This window comes from Acipenser ruthenus, chromosome 19 (genome assembly GCF_902713425.1).
Source record: "Acipenser ruthenus chromosome 19, fAciRut3.2 maternal haplotype, whole genome shotgun sequence".
Lineage (NCBI taxonomy): Eukaryota > Metazoa > Chordata > Actinopteri > Acipenseriformes > Acipenseridae > Acipenser > Acipenser ruthenus.
Window position 1 is genome coordinate 6,688,591 of NC_081207.1, and position 26,625 is coordinate 6,715,215.

At 39.7% G+C, this 26,625-nt stretch overlaps 2 protein-coding genes across 2 annotated transcripts; both read left to right on the forward strand.

Moving 5' to 3' along the window:
• Positions 1-2,737: 2,737 nt before the first annotated feature.
• LOC117424155 (ectonucleotide pyrophosphatase/phosphodiesterase family member 7-like) lies at positions 2,738-10,714 on the forward strand. The gene is made up of 6 exons (XM_034040272.3): positions 2,738-3,006; positions 3,280-3,425; positions 3,760-4,389; positions 7,532-7,754; positions 9,186-9,312; positions 10,467-10,714. The coding sequence occupies exons 1-6, from the start codon at positions 2,760-2,762 to the stop codon at positions 10,522-10,524; spliced, it is 1,431 nt and encodes a 476-aa protein (XP_033896163.2). The 5' UTR covers positions 2,738-2,759; the 3' UTR covers positions 10,525-10,714.
• Positions 10,715-19,808: 9,094 nt separating this feature from the next.
• LOC117424358 (chromobox protein homolog 2-like) lies at positions 19,809-26,625 on the forward strand. Its single transcript, XM_034040615.3, has 5 exons — positions 19,809-20,037; positions 20,135-20,178; positions 21,849-21,914; positions 23,474-23,543; positions 23,642-26,625. Exons 1-5 carry the CDS (start codon positions 19,966-19,968, stop codon positions 25,106-25,108), a joined length of 1,719 nt encoding a protein of 572 aa, XP_033896506.1. The 5' UTR covers positions 19,809-19,965; the 3' UTR covers positions 25,109-26,625.

Consider the following 26,625-nt stretch of genomic DNA (forward strand, 5'->3'; position numbering starts at 1 on the left):
TGGCACGCAATACCTCATTAATGATTGATGAAATGTATTGCGTGTAGATAAGAGTTTGGTGCTACAAACGATGATTGAGAAGTTCAGGAAGGGGTTTCAACATATCACACAGTTTCTTATCAATATCATAGATACAGCAGCACAATAAATCTGCACAGTCAGTGTGATCCAGTCCTTTACTCAGAGGATCAGTTTCAATTGCTGTGAAGACAGGGATATTAACAGTTGACAGAAAACAGTGTTTTCAGCTAGTGTCTTTTTCAGCGCACTAGCCGAAATGCTTGTCTACTTAACTCAGTTTCTTTAATACTTTAATATACATAGCATGCTATCTGCTTCACAGGACCAACATGTTAACGGAAAAACAATTATGGATCCCTATGAAAAGCATGTAATGGTGTAATGTATTCTGAGACCTCAGGTAAATATGCCCTTCTACTCACACTGGGGGGATTCTTAATCAGAGAATAATGTAAGCCATACTGCTGAAACACTGTTCCGGATTCTTTCACATTTTGTTTCGCCAGCTATTGTTATTCAAACTTCAATTTCAAGTGCAGTACTTAGACATGTAGCTACTGTATGTTTTAGAAGTACGAGAGGTATTAGTAATAACAATAGTTGTTGATGTTTTTTTCACTCAAATTATGGACCGCAAGAGTCTACATAAGGCTTTACTTGTCCTGCTTGTCCAAATTTCTTATAGCAGTAATAATGTGTAAGCGGTTTGCACTTTGGTTTGGTTTTCATCTTTCATCTGTAAGGGTTATTAAAGAGCAACGTGGTAAGGCTCAGAAATATCCTTCTTGTTTAGAATCACATTGTATATCATTTTCTGTTTAAATCATCCCTGTGGCCTCAAAGCAAAGCTTTTAAACATGTTTTCTCTCCAAGTTCAGCTGGTACAGCAACACGTTCCCCCAGTAGATGCATGAAATAAATCAGTAAGAAATCCCACATATAACAAATGCTGTATCTCCTACAGCAACTGGAGGCAGGTTGTTGTAGGGGGGCAGGTTAATGGCTACCCTCTGGTGTACCGGCTGAACTTAGAAAGAAGACAGTTTAGAGTGCCCTTTTGAGGCCCCCGGTATGTGATTACTGCAAAAATAAATGACACACAAAGCTAACCTAAACAATAAGAATATTACATTAGTTAACATGTGATATTTTATAAACATATCAAGCTCCTTTTAGCCAATAAGCGGATGCAGTCTCTTTAGGTCGGAACTCCATGCCCCAGTATACTGTAGTTGTTGTTAGCTGAGATCCCACTATTTCAAAGAAAAGCAGAAGTGTGGGGGGGGGGGGGGGGGGATGCCCATGCTAAAATCAAATCACCACATTAATAAGGGAAGGAGAAAGAAATAAAAAAAACCTTGGAGTTTACAGCAAACAGCAACACTGTCAATCTGATAGAAAATAAGATTAGCTCACCTCCAGTGGGTGGCAGCAAAGGTACATCTATCAGTCACTGAACTCTAAACCCCAAACCAAATCCAACAATACAGCATTTTGCAATGTTGGAAACAGGGGTAGATTAGAATAGTTTACAATGACCCAGTCAAGGGTCCGCTTTCACCGCTTTCAATGGTCAGTCAAAGCCAAATGAATGGAACCAACCATCACATCTTCAACAGGGTGATAATGCAGCAAAGGAGAAATCAAGAGGGGCTATAACTTATACAATTGCTTGATCCATATCATTACACCCATATCATTAATCTGCTGTGATTCACATGACTCAGCATCGCATATTTCTGCAGTATTAGAACAATGGCAACTAAAACAAAAAGTGATTGGCTTTTCCGTATCTTCGATGTTTGTATTAAGTAGGAATTAAACAGTTGTCAACGGATGTACCCATTGTAAAATGAGCTTCTTATCTGTTCCTTGCACCAAGGGCAGTTTAGTAAACACATACACACACAACTGTAAAAACATGACAGGTTTCTAATAGGCTGTGCCAGAATGAATATGTGACTCCTGGAGGAAATATTAAACAGTGTCACTCACCTCTATCACTTTCAGTAAAGTGGAATGACACAGCATGTGTTAAATGGAATTCAAATTGGAAAGGGACTCCCGCAGTCCAGCAAAAAAAGAATAGGGGGCTCTAAAAAGGCTGCTCAAAAGTGACATAGTGAATAGGGGGCTCTAAAAGGGCTGCTCTATAGTGACACTTTAGTGGAGAAAAATGTCATAAAATTATTAAAAAATATAATAATTGTAATAGAAGTAATAGTTATCATTAACAACGTGTATTTCACAGTTTCATGTAAATACTAATAATATCATAATTTTTAAAAAATTACAAAAGGGTAAGCAAGATACTTCTGTAACTGTATTTTGTAGTGTATCTGCATATCCAACAGCATGCTGCTAACATAACCCTAGGGGCGATGGTGAAGTCCTGACAATGCAGAAAAAGGGTTAAACAAGCTTCCAAATCAGCTTTCCACTGCTCCTGGTATACCCGAATGAAGTATGAGGTCATACCCTTGAGATTGATCAAACTTCATATAGTGCAAATGCTATAGGTAGCCTGAGCCCATATATATATTGGTATGTTCTTTTAGCATTTATCTTTTTTTTTTGTTGTTTTTCACAAACTTAATTTTAAAGTCTCAGCGATAAACTGAACTGTAGACCATCCATAAAGATCAGCAGGAGGATAAGATAGCCTTTGAAACTTTGCTCTTAAGTTTTCACTGGTGCAGTTTGAAGAGCAGTTGTTGTGCAGCTCAGGACCAGAGAGGATGTTGTGGAAGCTGCTTGTGTGCCTTGCGCTGCTTTCCCAGGCTCTCAGCGCTCCCCTGAAGGACCTGAGAAGGAAGGCTCGGGTTAAAGTGCTTCTTATCTCCTTCGATGGCTTCCGATGGGACTACGACCAGGACGTGGACACCCCGAATCTGGATGCCATGGCTAGAGAGGGGGTCAAGGCGAAATATGCCACCCCTCCTTATGTCACCATCACCAGCCCGTCTCACTTCACACTGCTCACAGGTAAGAGGGGGGCTCTCTCATTTCGGGATAATATAGGCTGCTGTATTTATTTATCTGGTCAGCCTGATTTTCAGTAATAGTCATCATTAACAGAGTTATTACTTACTTGCTAACATGTGTTGAATCCTTCATATGAATCCTATAATAATTAATTCATTTAGTTACTAAATCAGGAGAACCTGGAAAACTGGGAGTCAGTCAAAATTCAAAATGTTATATTTCTAAGGTTTACATTCAAACTGATTGAGAACATGACCACACTGTTTCTTGCAGGGAAGTACATTGAGAATCATGGAGTGATCCACAACATGTGGTTTAACACGACGACAGGAGAGAAACTACCTTACTACCGCACACAGTTTGTCAATGAATGGTGGGACAGTGGCAGCTTGCCCATCTGGGTAACAGCGCAAAGACAGGTACTTTATTATTTTACAGAGCTGAGATACAATTAATGGATCCTGCTTCTCCATCCATTTTTCAGGAAGTTCGCATATCGAGTCAATCATGCAAGGATTTAATGTAGGTATCATGTTGTATTAGTTCTTTCTAGGACATGTCCATGATATTTTGAAGGGATTTACCTAAAAAAAGTCATCACATCTTCAGTACTAGGATGAAAATCATTATCGTCAATTGTCCCAGAAAAAGTAAACATAGTTCCATATATCTACCACTTGTTGTAAAGTAATAACAATATTCCTTAACCATGTTTCTAGTAAAAAACTAACAATGGCTTTGTCTTCCACTCAGGGTTTGAAGGCTGGATCAGTCCACTTCCCCGGCACTGCTGCCACCTACCAAGGTGAGAAGGTTGGCATTAGCGAGGTGGAGCCCCAGTTTTACAATTATTCTAATGAGACAGTATGGCAAGAGAAAATTGACATGGTGATGGACTGGTTCACCCAGCAGGATCTTGATTTTGTGACACTGTATTTCGGAGAGCCCGACTTAGCCGGGCACAAACACGGGCCAGACTCCCAAAAGAGACGGGACATGGTGAGTCAGGTGGACCGCACTGTGGGCTACCTCCGGAGCCAAGCCCAGCAACACGGGCTCGAAAACAGACTCAATTTTATCATCACAGCAGATCATGGCATGAGCACCGTCCTCAGGAAGCCTGCAGTTAATGAGATTGTCTTGTCCAAAATCCCTGGCTTCTCCTTCCAGGACATCAAGTTCCATCTTGTTGACTATGGTCCTAATGGTTTCCTCCTTCCAAAAGACGGGCAGTTGGAGAAGGTCTACAATGCTCTGAAGAGCGGACACCCCAACCTGCATGTCTACAAGAAGGAAGAATTGCCTGCCAGATTACGATACGCCAACAATCCTCGGATCCTCCCTATTGTGATGTTTGCGGATCCAGGATACGTCATTAATGGGGTAAGTGTTTGGCAAATATGTTTGGGGTGAAGCAGCATTTTCAAGTAAAGCATTACTCATTTCAGAATTAGAAATTGTACTCTTCAACTCTAATATTATGCTAAATTGTGTAATGCAATGAAACAGATTTTGAGGCTAATGAGCTTAATTAGTTACACCTATGCCTGTGGTCTTCCAGGTTTATTTGAGCTCAGGTGTGACTAACTAATTAAGCTCTTGGTAAAGTGTGAAACTACTATGCAATGTGTGTCTAATTAAATACCCTGCAACACAATAATCTATAGCTTCTTTTTGTGAAAAGTCATCTAAAAGAAATGAACAGGTAGCATTTCATAACAGCCCCTCAGAGCTATGTTTGTAGGCAGCAAATCTCTTTGCTATCTGATGTTGATTAGCAGCCTCATTGAAACCATAATCAAATAAATATTTTCCGTCTCCAGTGAGGTGAAATATTTAGAAACCAGGGCTCAAAAAAGGAAATAAAATGTGACAAAATGTGGATTACAATTTCACTTTTTTTATATCTGGACGTTTCAGACTATGTCCTTCTTCAGCTTGATCTTTTATCAATTATTCATATTTTTGTGTACCTACATTACCTTTTTCTTTGATTATTATTTCTACGGCTCTGAAACCTCTATGCATCTTTCACTACACTTTACCCAGTGCCAAGTTGTGACGGTGTGGTGGGTGTGGTGGTGGAACAGACATCACAGAGTCACAGGTACAGGTGCAAACAACCCCAATACCAACAATGGTAGAGGGGCGTACTTTACTGACAGGGAACACAGTCCAAAGAAACAAAACTATAAATCACAGGTCCCAATAGAGCGAGTCCCTCTCAGCTCTATGGGGCACTTTCGGTGTGGTGGAAAGTGCAGGTGCTCAGGTGTTAAAGTGTCCAGTTCAGGAGTGTCGGGTGTGTGAAGTCCAAAGTGAAAGTGCTGGCAGTAGTGCGGCAGCTCCTTGGCATGATAGATCTCTCCGACCCCGGTCCTGACGATAAACAAACAAAAACCACGTAGCACACAAACAAACACACGCACACACATACACACACGGCTCAGCAACAAAGGTTCAGTGTTACCTCAAAGGCCCCGCACTTACAAAATGACAGCCCTTATATATTAGGACACTCCACCCCATGATCAGCGTAACTCGGCACACCTGCCAGTTGTCTAATGCAGCACAGCTGATCACAGTAATCTTGATCTTGATTGATTCAAGTGAAATGCGGTAATGACCTTAGGGAGGAAAGCAGGGTCCGCGCATTGCAAGATCTCCTCTACCGCTGGTCCAAATATATGGCCTGGGAAGATAGGCGCATCTAGTAATATGGACTTGTCCGCATCCGGGACCCGCACTTGGGACAATCATAGCTGCCTGCGCGTCACCACTACGCCCGCCAGGCTTCTGCCCAGGACTTGCCCCTGGAACCCTGAAATTTGCAGCAAGGTGCCCGAAATTGAGCGTAGCTCTGAAGCTAGTGGCTCAGGAAGGGTAACCGAGCGTAGCATGCCATCCAGGCCTCCTTTTGGCCCTTTAACTCTACAATATCCCTCGCCTGGTCCGCATTTCTAGATCTCTTCCTGCCCCTCGAGAGAAATCTAGATCAATTGTGGGGGTGCCGTGAAACCTGAGGACAAGAAATACTCTGCATAGTGGAAAGGGGAGGCCTGGGATTCTGAGACTGATGACGGCTCTCCTAGGCTGGCTGTAGGGTTCTCGTTTGAGAAAAGCGCCATTCTTTTCTGCAGCGTGCTCTCTTTGGACCCAGCACAAAAAGAGCAGGATTACCGGTCTGCCAAGGCAGCAGAGGCGTGCTTGATACCCAGGCATCTCACACACAGGATGTGTTTGTACTGCAGAGGTAATTTCCTCCTGCAGGACGTGCACGGGTGGAAAGTCGACATTGCAGTCGGGGTGCTTAGCTCTAGAGCGTCTATGGGGCCGAAGCACCAAGGCGTCAAGCTGTGTACCACCAAGGGACCGAAAAACCCAGAGGGTTTTTTGGGTGAAGCGCCACAGGCGTCGACACGCCGAGGCAACGAATCCTCAAGGGACTAAGGTTGTCGAAGCACCGAGGTACCGAGGCTATGGAGCACCATGGGCCCGAGGGTCTTGAGGGTACTGGGGTGCAAGACTACAAAGACCTCAAAGCGTCAAAGCTCTGAGGCGTACCGTCCTCGTGGTGCCGAGGGTGTCGAGTCACCGAGGCACTGAGGCTAAGGAGTGCTGGAGGGTCGTGTCTCCCTTCTCTCCTTTTTTTTCAGCAGCAAACAGCAGAGGAAAATACAGAAAGGAACGTGCAGCAAGCTGCAGAGGTTAGAAAGCAGGCTACAATCGCCAAGCTGTTTTTTTTTTTTAACGAAACGCAGTTGCGTGGCATTAGCTCAGCCTTCAGTTGCCGAGTTTTTGATTCCTGGGAAGTGGCAAGCATACTTCCAGCAATTAATTGCCAGGGAACTCACAAAAACTCGAAGAAGGAGCTCTAAAGAGTCAATCACAACAAAAAAAGGGGTTAGAGTAATACTCACTACCTTACCAACCTGTCTGTGAAAGGCAAAAGAGAATGACGTCTCGTAATGACTATTTATTACCTCGGTGAGGCGGGACCGAGGATGTCACTCCACAGAGGGGCCTATCGGCAGCTTTGTTATGAAATGCTCAGCGAATACCTGACAAGCAGGCATATCCCAAAAGTATTGATTTGGCGGTCATCTTCGAATTGAAAGGGAACAAGCCCCAAAGTATTTTCCAGTAGGTTCTGATTTAGTTCTCTTTATATAGGGCAACAGTGACATCTTCTGGTCAGACATTTGCAATTACACCGGAGTAGATGTCACTGTTCTTCATAAAAATGAACATAAAAAGGATTTTGGTAATATAATGAATTTAGGTAGCACAATGGGCCAGATTTATAAAAGCATTTCCACAGAAAACAAAGAGTTAATGCTACAAAACTTTAGATAAATACCTCCAGAGGCTAATTTAAGAGCTCCAACATGCATGTTAGTTTGTTTTTCCCTTTCTGAATGCTTTGTGAAATTCAATTGACCAGAAACCTATCAATTTTCTAACCCTCTCTACATTTTAAGTATTTTTCTGAACTCAAGATCCTTCTTACTTTGTGTTTCTTCAGTATTTCACAGTCCAAAATAACAAGGGTGAGCATGGGTTCGACAATGAAGCCATGGATATGAAAACCATTTTCCGAGCAATTGGCCCAGACTTTAAGAAGAACCTAACTGTGGATCCTATTGAGACGGTCGAGGTCTATGCTCTGATGTGTGAGCTGCTGGGAATCAAGCCTGAACCCAATGATGGCTCCATTGAGCACACCAGACACATGCTGAACACACAAGGTGAGTGAGTGCAACAAAAGCTTTAGGGCCACTATTTAGGAGGGACTCACAACGAGTATTAACTGTTGGATAATCGAGAAATTTAAGCTTGCACTAAAGTCAAAGAAATAATAATGTGCCTTCCTGGTCTGTATTTTAATTTGATTTTAACCTTGTTACACACGCTTGGGATAAAAACAGAGACACAAAAAGCAGCAACCTTCCACCTTGTTTTTTGTTTTTTTCTTTGAGCACAGCTTTTGTCTTTGTATAATTTGTCAGTGTCCCCTAAAGTTATTGTTACAGAGACTAGAAAATTAAATGTATTTTGTTACCAGTTGTATAATGCAAAGACAGATAGTGTAGGCATGTTTTAGTTATTTTAAGTGTACTGAACAGTGTGTATCTGTTGCTCTCTTAGCACGTTATACTAATTTTCAGCCCATCAGATAAGCCTGCTATCTTTTGTAACTGCAGACACTTTACAGCTGCATCAAGATATTGAAAAGATATTAGAAAGGTCAATGAACTTGGGAAAACATTACATAACCTTTTTAAAACCCAGGTTTTATGTCCCTTCTTCACCAGTCTTTAAAAAAGGTAATTAAAAAAACATTTCTTGCCACCACTGATCTTAATATAGGCAGTGTTTCCGTGACAAAGTGTCTCTTTCCATGTTCAAGTGAATCGTTAGCAGCACATTGTATACTGTGTGAAGACAACATTAACATCATCAAATCAGATAGCGTGCGATTACAAAGCTTTATCATCCCATGCAATATGCCATTTATTGTTTGATTAGAGCATTTTTATGTTTTGACTTATTATCTGAATGATAGTGGTGGTGTCAAGGATTGTTTCTGTCAGGTAATGTCATAAAATGTACAGTACTTTGACATTATGACTCAGGACATTTGTAAATTGACAGCAAAGGTATTTTATTATGTATTCATTTACTGCTGACCTAAGCAAAATCTTGTAACTCCTCTATATATTGCTGCTGATTAACACTATACCAGGGTAAGAATTGACAAACTGGAGTTCTAACTGGAACTAGACTCAATTACAGTGAATAAAATATAATCAGCATTCTCAAAATCACTATTTCCACAGTGATATGGAGGAGAGCAGGGAGGAGTGTGGACAACAAGGGGCTTTTTTAACAGTTGTTTACTCCTGAGTTGTTTAATGCTTACTTGAACTGCTATTATTATTATTGCTGCCCATATTACAGCTACTGCACTGCTTATATTATCACAAATGATTATTCTAATCTCCTCTATTCACACTATCACCCTTCAAAAACACCCTATCATTTCTAATGTTGAATTACCTGTCTATTTAGAGCACTTTGAGATGGACCCCCGAATAGTTATCAGGCAGGTTTGACAGCATTGTTCTTAATAGATACAGGAAGAAAAAAATCTTAATATCTCTGTCTCTGTTTTTCAGAGTCTAAAACCTATTCCCTGGAGTCACAGGTCTTCATTGGCCTGGTCAGTTCGGCTTGCTTTTTGTTTCTGACAGGTGTGGTTTTCATTGTTCACACAGCACGACGCAGGAGAAAGGAGAGCAAGCGGTATGTGCACAGAAATCTGAACCACTCACTACTTTGTCATTTGAGAAGAGAGAATACTTAGAGACAAACTCCATTAAATTGCTAAGGGGACTTTGGTCACAGGCTCAGAAGACAAGCATGACATTTGAAAGTATTATTTCGGGTCAATACCACTCTAATGCAATAATTTCCACATTGTATCCTTTATGAAAACTCAATACACCTTATATTTTTCTTCATTATCTGATCTTTATTATATTTGTATTTACCCACTGAGCATGAAGCTTAGCCTGGCTTGGGGTAACACTGAAATACAATATGCTCTCAATATGCAGGTCCAGATAAGATATAGATCACAAAACGGTGATCAGTAATGATGGACTGTTTTGATAAAAGGCACAATTAAGTCACATTTTGTCACAATTTAGCGAAGTACAAATATTGTAGTTAGGCAGCGCTTTTGGTCAAATATCACATTACACAACCTTTTTCACAATATGATATATCAGAAGCCATCAGCAAAACCCAAATACACACAGACAATAAAATAAAACACAATTAAAACATGAGCACTCAATTAACCACCGAAGCCCAGAATCGACCAGGACTCCCCAGGGTATTCTAACGCAGGACTTAAAAGTATTGAAATAAACAAAGGTGTCAAAGTCCAATGCATAGCTTCAGTAAATGTATTCAATCAGCACTGAGCTATCTTAATTTGTAATCAGTTTCAAATTTCCCAACACACTAATAGCCATAATATGGAATCAAATTAAAACTAATTGAGTTGCATTTCTTATAAGCTAATTATTATGAACTGACCTTGGTGTAATGTTAAAGTCTGGATTTCACTTATCAATGTATTTCAAGTGCCACACAGAAAGTTGCATTTTACAATTATTGGTATTAGAAATAATGGATGGCTTGCATCATCTAGCATTCAGTGACCTCTGGGTTTTAGATGGTTATTAACCACACAAACTTGTTCTTGCAGGTTAGAATGTCTCTGAAATCATTTTAATACAGCGGTAATGGCCTCCAGTGAAAACTAATACTGTTAGTAACTTGTAAAAGTCCTTGTAAAGAAACATATAAGTAAATCTAGTGAAACCTATAGACTATATGGAAAATCCTACAAGGAATCTATTGTTTAAACATTATTTCTTTACTTTCAGATCCAAAGAAGAAATCCATGATGGGAGGGAAGCTAAGGAGGCAGCAACAAGTTTCTGATTAGGAGTATTTGAAGATCATAGAGACTATATGGTGACCACTGAGATAGCATCTTAATTTCAATGAAACAGCTCTACATTGAAAGATTATTTTTCCTGTCACAGCTCCTGCTTTTATTTCTCAAAAGAATACACAGATTTAAATAAATAAATACATAAATACATAAATAAATAAATACACAAATAAAGAACCTTCAGTTCCATTTTGAAGTCATGGCCATTAGATGATATTTTCAGGAACCTGTCACTCTTCAAAGAATACTGAGAAGGAAGGCATTAGCTCAAAGACTTCTCTGCTTGACCAGTTTCTTATAGTTTCACTTTCAAGAATAAGAATTACTGTAGTACTCAGTCAGCATTGTTGTAATTAAGAGGTGGTTTTAGGGTATCAGCAGGTGAGATTTATACAGTGCATCACAAATGTTATGGTATCCCAGTTTGGAACTGTAAGGATACTCTTTGAGAACTGTAACTTGATTTCCAAAGCCAGTGATAACACAGAGATTAAATTGCACAGAATCATTGTTCAAAATCTATTTGACCAAATTGAACTAGCGGCAAAATTCAGCAAGGTGCACAAGTCGGCACGGCACCTTCACTCTCCCTATAGCCGGAATACAGTGAACGTTCAACCTACGATGAATAAACATCTAAATATCGAAGTGTAGACCCATAAGCACAAGTGTTGAAAAGTGGAAATTGAGAAAACAGTCGTGTAATAGCTTAAAACATATAAGAATAACTTAATTATACAATACAATTCTTAGACAATATAATATTTTAAATGGTATTATATATAGCCTGACGAGTTGTAACTACATTTTAAACATGACCGTGTGTCCTAACTTTACACACGTGTTCATAACCTTGATCTATTATTCGTTGTATTTTTGTACTGTGTTTCCACAAGAGTTATTTGAACAAACAGAAAACATAACAATAAACCTGTACTGTAGTTCGCCTCAGGGTTTTGTCCAAACCAGCCACTGGAAAACTGTGCCGCACCTTCAAGTTAAATAAACTTCAGTTTTATCCCGTTTCATCGTTTTTACATCACGTGTCCATGCTAACCTTAAAACTTAAGCAAGATTTAAAGGGCCAGTGCTCAATTCGACAGTGTTGTGTTATGCTAAGCATATTTATCATTTTTAAAGAACTACAGCGTTAATGTGTCCCTAGTGGGTAGAATCTTTGACAAATGAAAATGATTGGCAGACATATTTTAATAAGATCTCGGTTCACGCAGGCAGGTGCATCACTCAGGGCGAAGCAATCCACACACGGGCAGAGGGCGGGCGCGAACCCGTGACCCCTCACATTAAAGCATAGCGCCGATACCGCTGAACAAAAGAGCCGGTTCCTTTGCAAAGAGGACTATCAGGCTTATGTCTCTGTGTGTGTCTCCCGACAATTTTTTTAGAAGAAACAGAAATCAAATTAAATGTTAAAAAAGTGTATTTATTACAATGAAGAAACAACATTGCACTGAAATAGATACATGAAAATGCAGGTGTTTTCCTTTATTAAAGGCTAATATTAAAACACATTTTTGAGAAGGAACATGGTATTCCAAAAAAGGACATCTCATTTGCTTATGTAATGTCCATCAATATATAGTCATGTGTAGGGGTTTATCAGACCTCATCATGAATAGAATAGCAGAATTCAACATATTTTATTCACCTATCATTCAATCAATCAATCTTTATTTTATATAGCGCCTTTCATAGTGGACCACCATCACAAAGTGCTTTACAAGATGCAGTAACAACAAGAACATCCATAACACTTTAAATACAGAGAAATGCATAATACATGATATACAGTAAAAAAAAAAAGGCATAATACATTAAATACAGTGGAAAGTGAACAATACATGATAGTAGCATAATACATGAAATAGTAGCAGCAACACAGCAGCTAATAGCAGATATCAGGCTTAAAGAGCATGGAAAGCAAGAGAGAACAGGTGGGTCTTGAGAGTTGATTTAAAGCGAGCGACGGTGGGAGCATCACGCACCAAAGCTGGGAGAGAGTTCCAGAGAGTCGGAGCCATGAAGCTAAACGAGCGTTCTCCAAGTGTGGGGCACTTTTGCTTGTGGATAACATGCATGCCAGAGTCGGAGGACCTCAGCTTGCGGGCAGGGAGATAGCGGGTCAGCAGGTTGAGGAGGTACTCGGGACCTGTGTGATGAAGGGCATTGTAGGCAAGCAGGAGAGTTTTGAAAATAACTTACAGGTAGCCAGTGCAGCTGGGCAAGACGGGGGGTGATGTGAGCACGTTTTTTTACATCTGGTAAGGATCCTGGCAGCGGCATTCTGAACTAGCTGCAGTCGGTTTATGGTGTGTGCCAGGAGACCACCATATAAAGAGTTGCAGTAGTCGAGTCGAGAGGAGACAAATGCATGACAGAGTATCTTCGCATCCGGGAGGAAAAGGTAGGGACGGACTTTAGAGATGTTTCGAAGATGGTAGAAGGAAGATTTGACCATGGAGGAGATGTGGGATCAAAGGAGAGGTTGCTGTCAAGAAGTACAGCAAGGCTTCTTACTGTGGGGGAAGGCATCCAGATAGGTAAGAAGACATCCAGGAGAGACAGGTTCAAGAGATCCCAGCATACTTCTGAAGGCGGTCAAGAAGAATGCCATGATCTATGGTGTCAAAAGCAGCTGTTAGGTCAAAGAGGACAAGCACAGAGGGAGCACCAACATCAGCACTGAGCAGTAGATCATTCACAATCCAGAGCAGAGCAGTTTCAGTACTGTGATGCGGCCAGAAACCAGACTGTAGAGATTCAAGCAGACTGTTGTCCGTGAGATGTTTCATCAGCTGACTGGCTACAGCCCTTTCAAGTTTTTGAGAGAAAAGTGAGATTGGAGATGGGATGGAAATTCGATGTCAGTCGAGTCAAGGGAGGGTTTTTTGAGATCTAGCGTAACTCGGGCAAGCTTAAGGGCAGTAGGAACCGAGCAAGAGTCCAGGGACAGGTTGAGAGTGTGCAGAATGGAGGGAGCAAGATCAGAAGCAAAGAGACGGGCAAGGTTAGTCGGCCAGGGGTCCAGGGGGTATGTGGCAGTAGTTGATTTCAACAGTAAGCCAGAAACATCAGCAATGGAGAGAGGAGAGAAGGAGGAGAGGGCAGGAGGGGCAACCAGAGGAGCAGCAGATTCTTGGGATGGAAGGAGAGAACAGTATCAGCAGTGGAGGAAGGAGCAGGGAGATTAATATTAGCAGTGATTAAGAAATGGTCAGAGAGAGAGAACGATATCTGAGACGGAGAGATTGGAGATGTCAAGGCCTCTGGTGATGAGTAGATCCAGGATGAGTCCTCGGGTGTGAGTGAGGACGTTGACAGATTGAGAGACCAAGACAGTCTAGAAGTGTTGAAGTTGGTCACTAGGGGGGAAGAAGGCAAGTCAACATGAATGTTGAAGTCACCTAGGAGTAGGAGTCACCTGGCTCTTTTGTCCAGTGGTATCGGCACTATGCTTTAGTGTGAGAGGTCCCGGGTTCGCGCCCGTCCTCCACCTGTGTGTGGATTGCCTCGCCCGTGTGATGCGCCTGCCTGTGTTAACCGAGATCACTACAAGACTTTGATTCATGTACTAGGGTTACTTTAGATGAATTCACGTCCTGGTGTACATTTCTATGGTAAACTGAGCATGATCTAGAAACTGGGCTGTCATCTGTAAGAGCAGAACATCCGAAAAAGTGGGCTGAATTCGGAACAGCAACTTGTTCCAGAATTTGGACGTTACCTAAAAACCAAAGCGGCCCAGGATTTGAGCGGTCCAGAATTTGGGACGTTATCTAAAAAGTGTAACCTAAGAACAAGGGCAGTCTGTATTTAAAACTGTTATTACATTAGAGATAAACTAATGTATCCTGTAACTACTGTAAGAGAGGGCTGGATATATATTTGCAATTAAAATAAATCACACAAAGATTAGAGATATATGCTATTTGAAAGAAAAAAGTACACATCACCACAGAAAGCCAATTATTACATTTGTGCATAACATGATAATCTATATAAATAAAGTAATGGTCACCCATAGTTTGTTATATTAGTACAGCAAAATACAATATTATATTTTAATTGAAAGGTTCTAGAAAGGAGATCTCTCTCTCGGATCACAATGTTAAAAATGCCTCCAAGCTTTCCCACCCGTGTTGACCTCATATTCCTTTGATAGAAATTGACCAATCAAAACGCGAGACTGTTATGCGGTTCCATCCCAAAATCCAGGCCTGTGTCATACGTCGGTATGGTTCTAGTTAAGAGTTGAGAATGTCGAACTGAAACTCGGTGCATTCACAGGGTCACCCGGGGTAAATATTTTTTTCAAGTTATGAAACCCCAAATGACCTCATTGCACCTATTGGCATTTAAAATATATAATTTTCTCTTTAATTATTTGTGTGTGAATATGAATTTGTGACTAGATACTGAGATTGTATAAAAGAATTACAAATATTGCAGGAGAAGCATGTATCCTTTGTCTATTTGTCTGTGCTAACTCATATTTAACCAAACTTGTAATAACAAATAAGTATGTTTGAAAACCTTGAACAGACTGCATTCAGTGCTGGTCCTTTCTATTTATAAATGGATGTGGTAAGCTGGGATCACATCGTGTTGTAGCTGACAGGGATGCATAGTGATCGCCACCTACTGTCTATAAGGAGTAACATCTTAGAACACCTTACAAACTATTCCTCTGCGATTCTGAAAATGAGTCCGATGATAAATTAATTACAAACATTAAAAAATAGCTTAGCATATTAGCTTATCATAGTGACTGTAATAAAAACATATTTGAATTGCTATAGTATCGGTACTCCTCAGTTGATATAATGATCACCTATGGACAGTGGAAACGAGGCGCTGGTGATCACGTGGAAGACCCGAGTGCTCACGACTACCTTGACCCCTGCCTGCCTCCCTGGTTGTTGTCCAAAGGGTTCAGGACCACGGACAGAGCGTAGCACTGCTTCCTGACGTCACACTCGTTATCAGTTATTCGGTGGCAAATACAATTTTTACTTAACAGTTGAACTGACATATTTTCCTCCATATATTTTGAAGGCAATCATGAACCGGCCAGATTAATACAATGCAATACAATACAAATGTATTTGTATATAGCGCCCTTCATCCCCAAGCATCCCAAAACGCTGTACAAAGTTAAAAACAAAACAAACCAGCTTATTATGTATACAGTACACTCCATTTCTAACAGTTATTTAAAAGCACATTCAAACAAGCATGTTTTCAATTTAGATTTAAAGAATCATGTGTTTCAGCCTGCCCAATAGTAATCGAGTTCCACAACCGAGGAGCACAACAGCAAAAAGTTCCGGCTCCAGCTGTTTTAAGACGACTTTTTGTAACAATTAAAATTCCTGCATTTTCTGATCTCAAAGAACGACTAGGAATATACGGAGTCAGTAGTTCTTGGAGATCCTTATACATGAAGGGCCTTAAGTTATTACAACAACTTTAAAATCAATGCAGTAGATCACTGGTAACCAATGTAAGGACCAGAGCACTGGAGTAATGTGTTGAGAAGGACGAGTGTGAGAAAGCAGTCTGGCTGCTGCGTTCTGAACAAGCTGAAGCCTTCTGAATATAGTGGCAGGTATACTAACAAACAATTGCAGTAATCAAGACGATAGGGTATAAATGCATGTATCAGCATCTCTGGATCCCTCACATCCAGCACAGATTTTAATTTGCTAACATTTCTCAAATGATAACAAGCTATTCTGATAACAGAATTAATATGGAAATCAAAAGAAAGCTCAGGATCCAGAATAACAGCCAAGTTGTTCGCTGTAGTAGAAGGTAAAATTGAATTGACATCAAAATTAATGTTGATTGGATTACATTTCGTTAAACCTAATTATTGACAGCTCTAGTTTATGTTCATTTTTTGTCTTTCTTTAGTTAATTAAACCTCATTTTAATGTGTTAAAATTATAATGTATCTAATCGTTCAATAAATGATTTTCAAAAGCCGAAGTCGCCCACATACCCACCCAGAATCAGTAAATAGCACATCTAATTCCACTTTAAGCCACAAGATGTCAGTAAGTAGAGGATCACATTTTGAAAGTGATACTCGCCTCACGGAAAATTGAATATTTAACGCAGATTATCCAGGTTATTGAACATGCCGATTTCCTTGCAGAATATCTGTCTCATTAAAGGTGATCCGTATTATAATGAAGATGTGCATTTGGTTTGCTGATCCTTATTTGATATCACTTCACTTCAGAAATATGCAAAGCAGGGAGTAATCACGTGTTGTCTGTAAAATACAGAATAGTTTTAGCATTTAAAAAAATAATGTTCTTGGGCGGGACAGTGTATGTGTTGTGGTTACACCGTGTAACAATTTTTTTTTTTTGGTTCCTGGGTAGTAAGTGTTATTTCCTAATTGCTTATGCCTCAAAAGTATAGAAAATGGCTATTATTCCCCACAAACTTTGCTTTTGTGACCAGGACAGTGATATTTTGAAATTTGCCTATTTTCCAGAACATTCCAGATAGATTCATGCTGAGTAAACTTGGAGTAACTTCTAGAACTTTCCAGTAATATAAATAGTAGTATAAATACAGGGGCCTTAAGCCCACCAGTTCAGTTTAGTTCCAGCTGCCTAAGTGGATACATATCTGCATTTTTCTGAGATGGCATCAAGAGGCTGCAAGCATCCGGCAGACGCATTTGGCTATGTCTGCGGCCAATTTATCAAGACAAGAGCGAAAAAGTACTCAGCGGAAGCATCTGCTAAAATGTGTGAGGCCTACAAGGCATATTTCGGCATGCCTGTCGGGGATCAAGACAAACCCTGGGCACCTCATTTCACCTGCGAGCACTGCAAAAAAAAACTCTGGAAGGTAAGATGGACAATTGTTGCACGGAATTTTATGTTATAAAATTTGTTACAATTTTTAAAATTGTAAAAGTTTTTAATTTTAAAATGTTTTACAATTTTCAATGTTATTGAAAAAATATATCATATATGAAAAATGTTGCGAGAATCTCTTACACATTAGTCATGGGTGAAATAAATGTATTTTTGTAGGATGGTACAGAGGGGAAAAGAGAGCCATGAAGTTCGCTATCCCAAGAATTTGGCGGGAACCCACTGACCACTCAAGCAACTGCTACTTCTGCATGGTGGACCCTTCCAAGCGGACCGAGTTCTCTGTGGGGAGGAACAACGTCAAGTGGGAGCCACTGGTGGACCCCCGGAAGGTGCTGATGCCACCACTGCACATCAAATTGGGCCTTATGAAACAATTTGTCAGAGCTCTAGATAAGGAGTCGGCAGCCTTCAAGTACCTTCAAGACTTCTTCCCTAAGCTGTCTGAGGCAAAGGTCAAAGCCGGTGTCTTCGTCGGACCACAGATAAAGAAGATCCTGGAGTGCAATGAATTCCCCAAGAAGCTCACTAGTAAGGAGAAAGCGGCTTGGAACAGCTTTGTCGCAGTGGTTCGGGGCTTCCTGGGCAATCACAAGGCCGAAAACTATGGAGCTGGTTGAGACTCTGGTGAAGAACTACGGCACAATGGGTTGTAGGATGTCTATATATATATATATATATATATATATATATATATATATATATATATATATATATATATATATATATATATATTTAAAGAAATACATATTTTAAAGTGTTGCAATTTTACATAGACCTTTAAATATAACTGTATAACTATAAACAGTATTAAGATGTTTTAATAGTGCAGGCCTTTAATATTGACTGAGGAGTGGTATATTTTTATTTTATAATCTAACACCAGTTCTGAGGCAGAGCACTCTAAATACGATCATGGCATAGTCTGTTTATATAACAAGTACAGTGTTTCTAAATATACAGCAGGATATCGGGAAACCCTAATCAAGAAATCTGAAGCATTCCATTTGGAACTCTCTGATATTCGGACAATTGTTCCATATAAGACCTAAACATAATAAGGTCCCAGTGGAATTCGGAAAGTATGCTACTATTCTATATACAACGCCCAGGAACGTTTTTTTCTATAGTGAATGATAGCGGAAATATTTTAGGATAGGGGCCTACATAGTCTATGGATTAGATAGAAAATCACTAGATCAGTAATTCTGTATAAGAGAAAAAAACTTATTTACTCACCCCTTAAATTAATACAGGCTACTTTTTTAAAAAAATATAATAATAATAATAATAATAATAATAATAATAATAATAATAATAATAATAATAATAATAATAATAATCCGTTAAATCATTCACAATATCCAAGCCACATTAATGGTATTCCCAACAGGAAACAGGAGACGCGGAAATGGTCACCTCATTTGAGGGTGTCATCTGCCTGCAGGGTGAGCTAATTGGGTATTGATCATGTCTCAGGAAAAACTAAAGAAGAATTGCTGTGAACCATCTGCTACATGGCATGCGTTCTTTAACAGTAGTTATCTCGCCATATAGACCAATTGCTTGCCATTGCAATACCTCGGTCTATCCTTTTACATTAAGCACTTTAACGCAATTGCAGCAAAACCACGAGTAGCCTAATTTTACATAAACTGTGTAAGATTAAACAAAGTTACACTGCATACCAATCAGAGCTTATACTGAAGACATTACACAGACATTACACAGACTGATGTCATTTCGATAGTCTATATCAAGGGCTATTTTGGAAACACAATGCACAATACACAATACATACACAATACATATTTCGGGTATATGTAATCCAAGGGTATTTATTTGATACAGTGTCTTAGGTGCCAGTTTGTACAGTTAGTTTGTCATCAGTATAGTGATAAGAACATTTTTTAAAAAAGTCGCTGTTGCTATCATTTTGTTGTAAACTGATTTTCGGGATTATAATTTCTAAAAAAAAAATCTTCATGTTCTGTACAATTTCAAAAATGTTTACATTTTTATAATTTTTAAATATCTCCTGTCACTGATGACACATCAACAGTGAATGAAATTTTGGAAGACACATTTGTACTGATAATGTACTGATGAAACTGCTCCGCTTAAGGGTTTATGCATAGTCGTTTTGCCAGTTATAAGATACTGTACAGTGATTTATATTTGTATCATTTCATATTGGTATGCTATTTTAGATCGTTTTATTATTAAATGCTACAGGGAGCATATGTCTTCAGACCTGCATAATAATCAATACTCAATGTCCACGGCTTCAGCGCTCCACAAATATGCAAACCTATACTTTGATTGGATAGTGCAAATTTGGGGAAAAAGAAGCAGTGGTGACGTTTTGCAAAAGCGCGTGGGGAGGACGGCGCCTGCGAGGGGACAAGCTTTGTGTGTGTGTGTGTGTGTGTGTTTTTTTTTCCGCCCTCTTTTTCTTCTAATTTCATGAACGGATAATAAAAGTGCACGAGAAGTACTGCAGCAGCCATGGAGGAGCTGAGCGCGGTGGAGGAGCAGGTCTTTGACGCTGAATGCATACTCAACAAGAGATTCCGAAAGGTTAGAACCCGGCGAAAACGATGGTCCGGTGCCCGGTTGATAGAACCCGTTAGGTTCGGATCGGAGTGGCTGATTTTTTCTTTCTTTATGTTCACAGGGGAAGTCGGAGTATCTGGTGAAGTGGAGAGGCTGGTCCTCCAAGTGAGTGCTACTGCTGACTTGAACAATGAAAAACAACAACAACGTGCCGCTTGTTGCTTGCCTTGCCTAGTAGTAACTTTATATTTTCTGATTAGACTGACCGCATCACTATTACCACACTATCACTGCAATCCATCCTTATTTTGTTCACATGTGCAACAGCGACGGTTTAATTTCACATCTTAAGAGTCCTAACCCTCTTTCTTGGGATATATATATATATATATATATATATATATATATATATATATATATATATATATATATATATATATATATATATATATATTGGGCAGCTGGGTCTTTGAGCTAATATATATATGTTTTATTATTATTTATTATTTATTATTATTATTATTATTATTATTATTATTATTATTATTATTATTATATTTTTTTTTTAAATCTAAAACTATTTACCCAACTCGATCTTAACTTCAGCTGCATAATTTATTTATTGTATGCATGGCTGTTGAAATGATCTGTTTGACGTTGCGTGATTGATTCAGTTTGATTTATTACCTTTTTTGTTTTGTATTTATTATTATTATTATTTACATTATATAGACCACTGAATGTCTTATAATGGTATGTTCGTGGGAGGTTTATCGTTTTTTTTTTGTTTTTTTTTTAAATGTTTGATTGGATTTTGTTTATATTCTAGTGAAAAAAAAACGTTAGTTTATCCATATACACTGTTTACTTAGTGAATCTTGCTGTGGTGTCGTACTACAATATTTCAAACAAACAACAAATCCTTACCGCAAACATTACGTGTTTTTTAAAACATATTCTCAGTTGATGTGTATTTTATTTGGGAGGTCGTTTAGGTTTGTTTAGCTCTAAAACTAAGATCGTGAGCTGCGTACAGAACATCTCTCGCTAAGATATGCATGATATTGTTTTATAAGCTGTTCGCCCCAGCTGCCCCTCAAAATCCCTTTCCGTTTTCTTTATGCATTCGCTCTGCTCGTGCATGCTTTCTCATTTCCCTGCCCTTTCTGCTATTTGTGCTCCTGCAACATTGTTGAACCTAATCCCACATCAATAGGGCCTATCCTGTCAATCACGCCTGCTATTCATCCCTATCTGCACCATTCCCCCTCTCATATGTCATGTCCCTACCCCTACTCATTAATATACTGCTATAGGAATTGGAATTGTGCATTGATCTATCAGTGTGAAAACAGACCATCCCCTTGTCTGTCAAGGAAATCCAAGAGTACAACAGTGTATACTGTTATAGTAATGTCCTGTTTTCTAGAAGCCAATATGGTGATCTAAATAGCATGTATTGTTTCTGTACTGAAGTAGGGATTGCTCTGTAGTGTGGGGGAAGCGTTACGTTAATTAACCCCCAATTATACATTGTATATTTTAGTCAATCGACACTAAAAAAAGCAATTATTTTGCATTTAGATTTTCTACCCTTTTACTGTTTGTGGTGATATTTGGGAACATCCTAGTGATGCTGCTTTAATTTTACCAACAATTATCTCTTGAGCTAAGTTTTTTTTTATATGTTTTTGTTTTTATAACAGCTACAGTAAGAACAGTAGAATTACCTAGAACTCTAAAAGGTCACTTGTTTACCCTTTAATCTTTAGAGTGCAGAGTGGTCAACTACCTTATCCTCCTTTTAAATATTTTGTAATATTATTTTGTTTCAGACACAATAGCTGGGAACCGCAAGAGAATATTCTTGACCCCAGACTTCTGGCTGCATTCCACAAAAGGTAAGATGTTTTGGGCAGGAAAGGTCGGCTTTAAAGAAGCTTTAAATGTGTGACCTTGTGTAAACAATGGAGCTGTAAAATGGGGTCTCGCTGATTGTGAACTTTCAAAGAACTTACAAAAAATATCTTGAGACTCCCATGTCTTTTACCTACCACATTTTGTACATGAAATATCACATTTTAAAAATGCATTTCATCTTCTAGATTTTGACAGGTTTTATTTTCAGTTTTATTTTCAGGTAGACTGGTCTTGTGTGTTAAATAGCATTCCTACTGCTTTCTTTGCTGTCTCTGGTGTACAACAGATCTCTTTGTGACAGGGTTTTTGTTCCACATGTTCTGTGTCAATTTTGAGGGTGGGGGTTTTCTCAAAGTGATTTCTACCAGCCAACCTACGGCTTGTCTCTTCTAAAAGTCCAATCTGGGTACACTTCTGTGAAAGTAAAACTTCATCTCAAATGCTACTGTTGTTGAAACGGAGAACACATGTTTACAGGGAGGCCATTGGTAATGTGACGTTCACATGAAAATGGCTTCAGTGGTGACCAGTGAAATGCTTTTTAGAAGTCATCCTATAAACTGAATGAAGTGATAGGCGGATTAAATATATTAAAAACCTGTTATTATGCATGGAGTGTTTCTTAAGGGAATCATGTCATATAAGTGGGTATGTACAGCCATTGAACTCCATGTCTGTATGTTCTTCTTGGACTCTGTTTTTATTATTTTATTATTTGTTTATTTAGCAGACGCCTTTATCCAAGGCGACTTACAGAGATTAGGGTGTGTGAACTATGCATCAGCTGCAGAGTCACTTACAATTACGTCTCACCTGAAAGACGGAGCACAAGGAGGTTAAGTGACTTGCTCAGGGTCACACAATGAGTCAGTGGTTGAGGTGGGATTTGAACCGGGGACCTCCTAGTTATAAGCCCTTTTCTTTAACCACTGCACCACACAGCCTCCTATATTGCACCACACAGCCTCCTAAGCAAACCTCCACATATTAAGTGCATGTTGTGTTAGTGCTGACAGGATGAACAGTTAACTTCTCCCACTAAAAGCTGTGGTTTAGCCTTGTGTTGAAATTTCCATTGAACACAGGAAGCTTAATCTGAAAGTCAAGCCCGATGTGGGCATATGTGTGACAAATGGCAATGAACTTCCTGCAAAAAAAAAAAAAAAAAAACAGTTTTCATGGCAAAGTGTTCATAAAGCAGATGAGTCCCCCCATGCTTTACAATGAGCTTGATTTTAACACCCAGCGCTCTGCAGAAGTCATATGAAAGTGAAGCACATACCTGCTACTGCAAAACTGTTGAGTCTTATTTTCTACTCTTCATAACGTATTATTAGCATAGTTAGTATTTATTTTAAATTATTTGTATTTGAATCAGTAAGTATCTATGCCAAGTCATTTTGCTTATTACACGTGTAATTTATATACTTTGCAGTATGTAAAATTGTTTCCTCCCATGTAATATTTTTAATTCAGTACTGTACTGACAATTGTTGTTTGAGTGCAAGTGCTAAATTGCTTTTTTTTTTTTTTTGCTCAGGGAACAGGAAAAAGAAATTCAGATCCGCAAACAAGGGAAGAGACCGAGGGGCCGACCACGTAAAAACGTGGTGAGTAGTTACATAGATGATGTAAAGCTACCATTAGTCACGTTTGTTCGTGTTTGTTCTTAATGGCTGTGTATTTGTTTTTGCTGTGTTTTGTTCAGGAGCCACAGGTTCCAAAAGTGACCAAATCGAGCAGCTCTTCTTCATCGTCATCATCATCGTCTTCGTCCTCGTCTTCCTCCTCCTCATCCTCCTCCTCCTCTTCTAATGAGGACAGTGACAACGAGACCAAGGCTGGGCCCCGGGGTCGAGAATCACACCCTGTACCACAGAAAAAGGCCCAGATAGTCATTGCCAAGCCGGAACACATAGACCCCGCCAAGAAGAAACGAGGCCGGAAAATCATTCGCCCCGAGCAAAAAACGAACAGCAAAAACAAATCTCCCCGAAAGGTGCTAAAAACAGCCAGGAAAGACTCTGAGCTTAAAGTCAAAGAAAAAATAAAGAAACCCCTTCAGCCTGCTAGCTTTACCTACCCTGGGCTAAGCAGGAGTACTAAAGACTTGCCAAGTGCCAACAACATGACAGGTTCTTTCACACCGGGAAAAGTAGCAAAAAGCTCTTTGAATTCTGCAGTGGTTGGACCAAATCGTCCAGCAGCCCCAAATATTCCCTTGGTGGGCAGACCAGCTCTAAATAAAAACACAGCAGACTTCAAACCAGGTATTACTCTTTCAGTTTCCAATGCATGCAGCCCTGGGCTGGGTTTGAAAATGATGTCCTCAAAATCACAGGGTGTTGCTGCACTTAACCTGCATAATTCCAGACTCTTAACTAATCAGGGTGCGAATAAGACTCCTCTTGGCTCTCCGAGCGAGAAAAAAACAGAATTACCGGGGAAGATGCAAGTTCCGCGGCTTCAGAACAACGGCAGCAAATCCACCGCTGATGTGTCTTCTCCCACTAAGAGCAACACCAACCAGGCGCTTAACCTGCATGCTTTAAACCTGCAGAGTATCAACAAGCTTGGGCAAAGTGTCGGTGGCAGCAATGCTTCGGGGAACAACACCCCGGTGTCCAGTATAAAAAACTCAGGTAGTCCTAACAGAAAAACCTCTGGGGGCAACACCCAACCGGGTAACAGCTTGAGGCTGAATCTGGCTGCTCCTGCTCATCAGATCAACAGAAATAGCCACCCTGGAGGGGATCAGGGGAAGCCAGAAGAAAGCAACAAGGCTGGAGTGGCGAAACAGGGCAAGAAGATAAGGCAGGCTGAGAAGGAGCCATCACACAATAACCTAGCGCCGCCAACGGAAGTGCAGAACTGTAGTAAGAAGAGGCAGGAGAGCAGCACTACTTCTTCGAAAGAGAACGGAAAGCCGGCAATGAAAGTCTTAAGTGAAATGAGCACGGGGGAAGAGGAGACGAGTTCAGAGTCGGACCAGGATTCATCCTTCTGCAGAAATGGGCAGAACATGACCATCTCTGTGCAGACCAACCAGGACTGGAAACCTCCGCGCAGCCTGATAGAGCATGTCTTTGTCACCGACGTGACGGCTAACCTGGTGACAGTAACTGTGAAGGAGTCCACGACCAGCGTGGGCTTCTTCAACATCCGTCAGTATTGAGCTGTGATGCATGCAGCAGTAGGGGGTTAGGGTAACGCAAAGGTTTGTGGAGAGGGAGTGGAGGTAGGGAAGATATAGCAAAAGCAATGCAGAGAAAGGAATGTTCTTAATGGTAGTAGCAAAAACACTATATCTGTATCTGTAGAGTAAAACTATACGCTTGTTGGTATCTGTGAATTCCTAATTCTGCTTTGCATTTAGCATTTAATACTGTGAGCTTCTACATTCTATTCCACTATAGGATAACATTGCTCTGTTTCTTGGTGCCCCTGCAGAAACTACTTCTGAAGCTGCCAGTCCCTCTGCATTGCCTCTGCAGTTTCACAGGGGTGTCTGAATTGATCCTTAAGAGCTTCGCAAACACTTTTTAAAAATGAAAAAAGAACAACAAAGTACCAAATGTGTATGCATATCAATGCAGTCCTGAAGTACTGATTATTATTATTATTATTATTATTATTATTATTATTATTATTATTATTATTATTATAATATTCAAAGATACTCCCTAGTCCTGTACATAAAGGTATTGCAGGCTGTATAATTTCAATGCTTTGAGGAAGAAGAAAAATCGTCTAGTTGTTGACAGACATTATGCATTTCAGTGATAGTGTATCTGGTAATAGTTGTTAGAAGTATCATTAGTCATATAAAATGACTGCTGATTGACTGTTTCATCCAGATGGTGTGTGGTTGATTTTTCGAGGTCGGGTTGTATGGAAATGGTATTTGGATGACATTTGCACATGCAGGACTGGTTAAATGAACACATTTTGGAAAGTGAAGCTTGGCTGTCGTGTGTGTTCTTCTGTGAAGTTGTACCAGCATGTATTAAAACCCTATTAAGCAGGACCTGGTTCCAATAGAATATTTAGACCCAGTCGGCTTTCTTACTTCAATATATGCAAGGAGAATTGCAGAGTCAAAACAAATATTTACCCGGGAACCAGACACTACATCAGGCTTTCAAAGTTCACTTTAGATTTTGCGATTGATCAGTTACTCTGCTTGATTAGCCAAGATGGTTGGTCCCCCCCCCCCCCCCCCCCCTCCTCAAACAGCGCAGCGTGATTTTTGTGAGCCGTGTTATTCCACTGTGTCCGATATTTTATGTTAAGCGTCACGCACAAATATGTTTTTGGAAAACAAGTTTGTGGCAGCTTGTTTTTGTATAACAAATTGACCCTGGCAATGAAATACTAAGTAAATATTTTTAAACAGTCCAATTCTTGTTCTAGCTCTTTCATGTAAGGCCGGTAAAGGGATACAAACAGTATGAATATAGAAACTGTAAACTTGTATATAGTCATTTAAACCTGTGCAGCTGTAATGAATGTGGTTCAGACATTAGTGTTCCTCCAATATTTTCTCTGTTATTAACGATGTTATTAGACCGAAATCTAGTCTGGTTTTATTTATTTAAAAACACTAGAAAGGTGCTACACATCTTTGTTTATTTACTGCAATGTTGTTTTATTAACCTTAATAGTACTTTTAATAAAAAAAGAACAAATGGA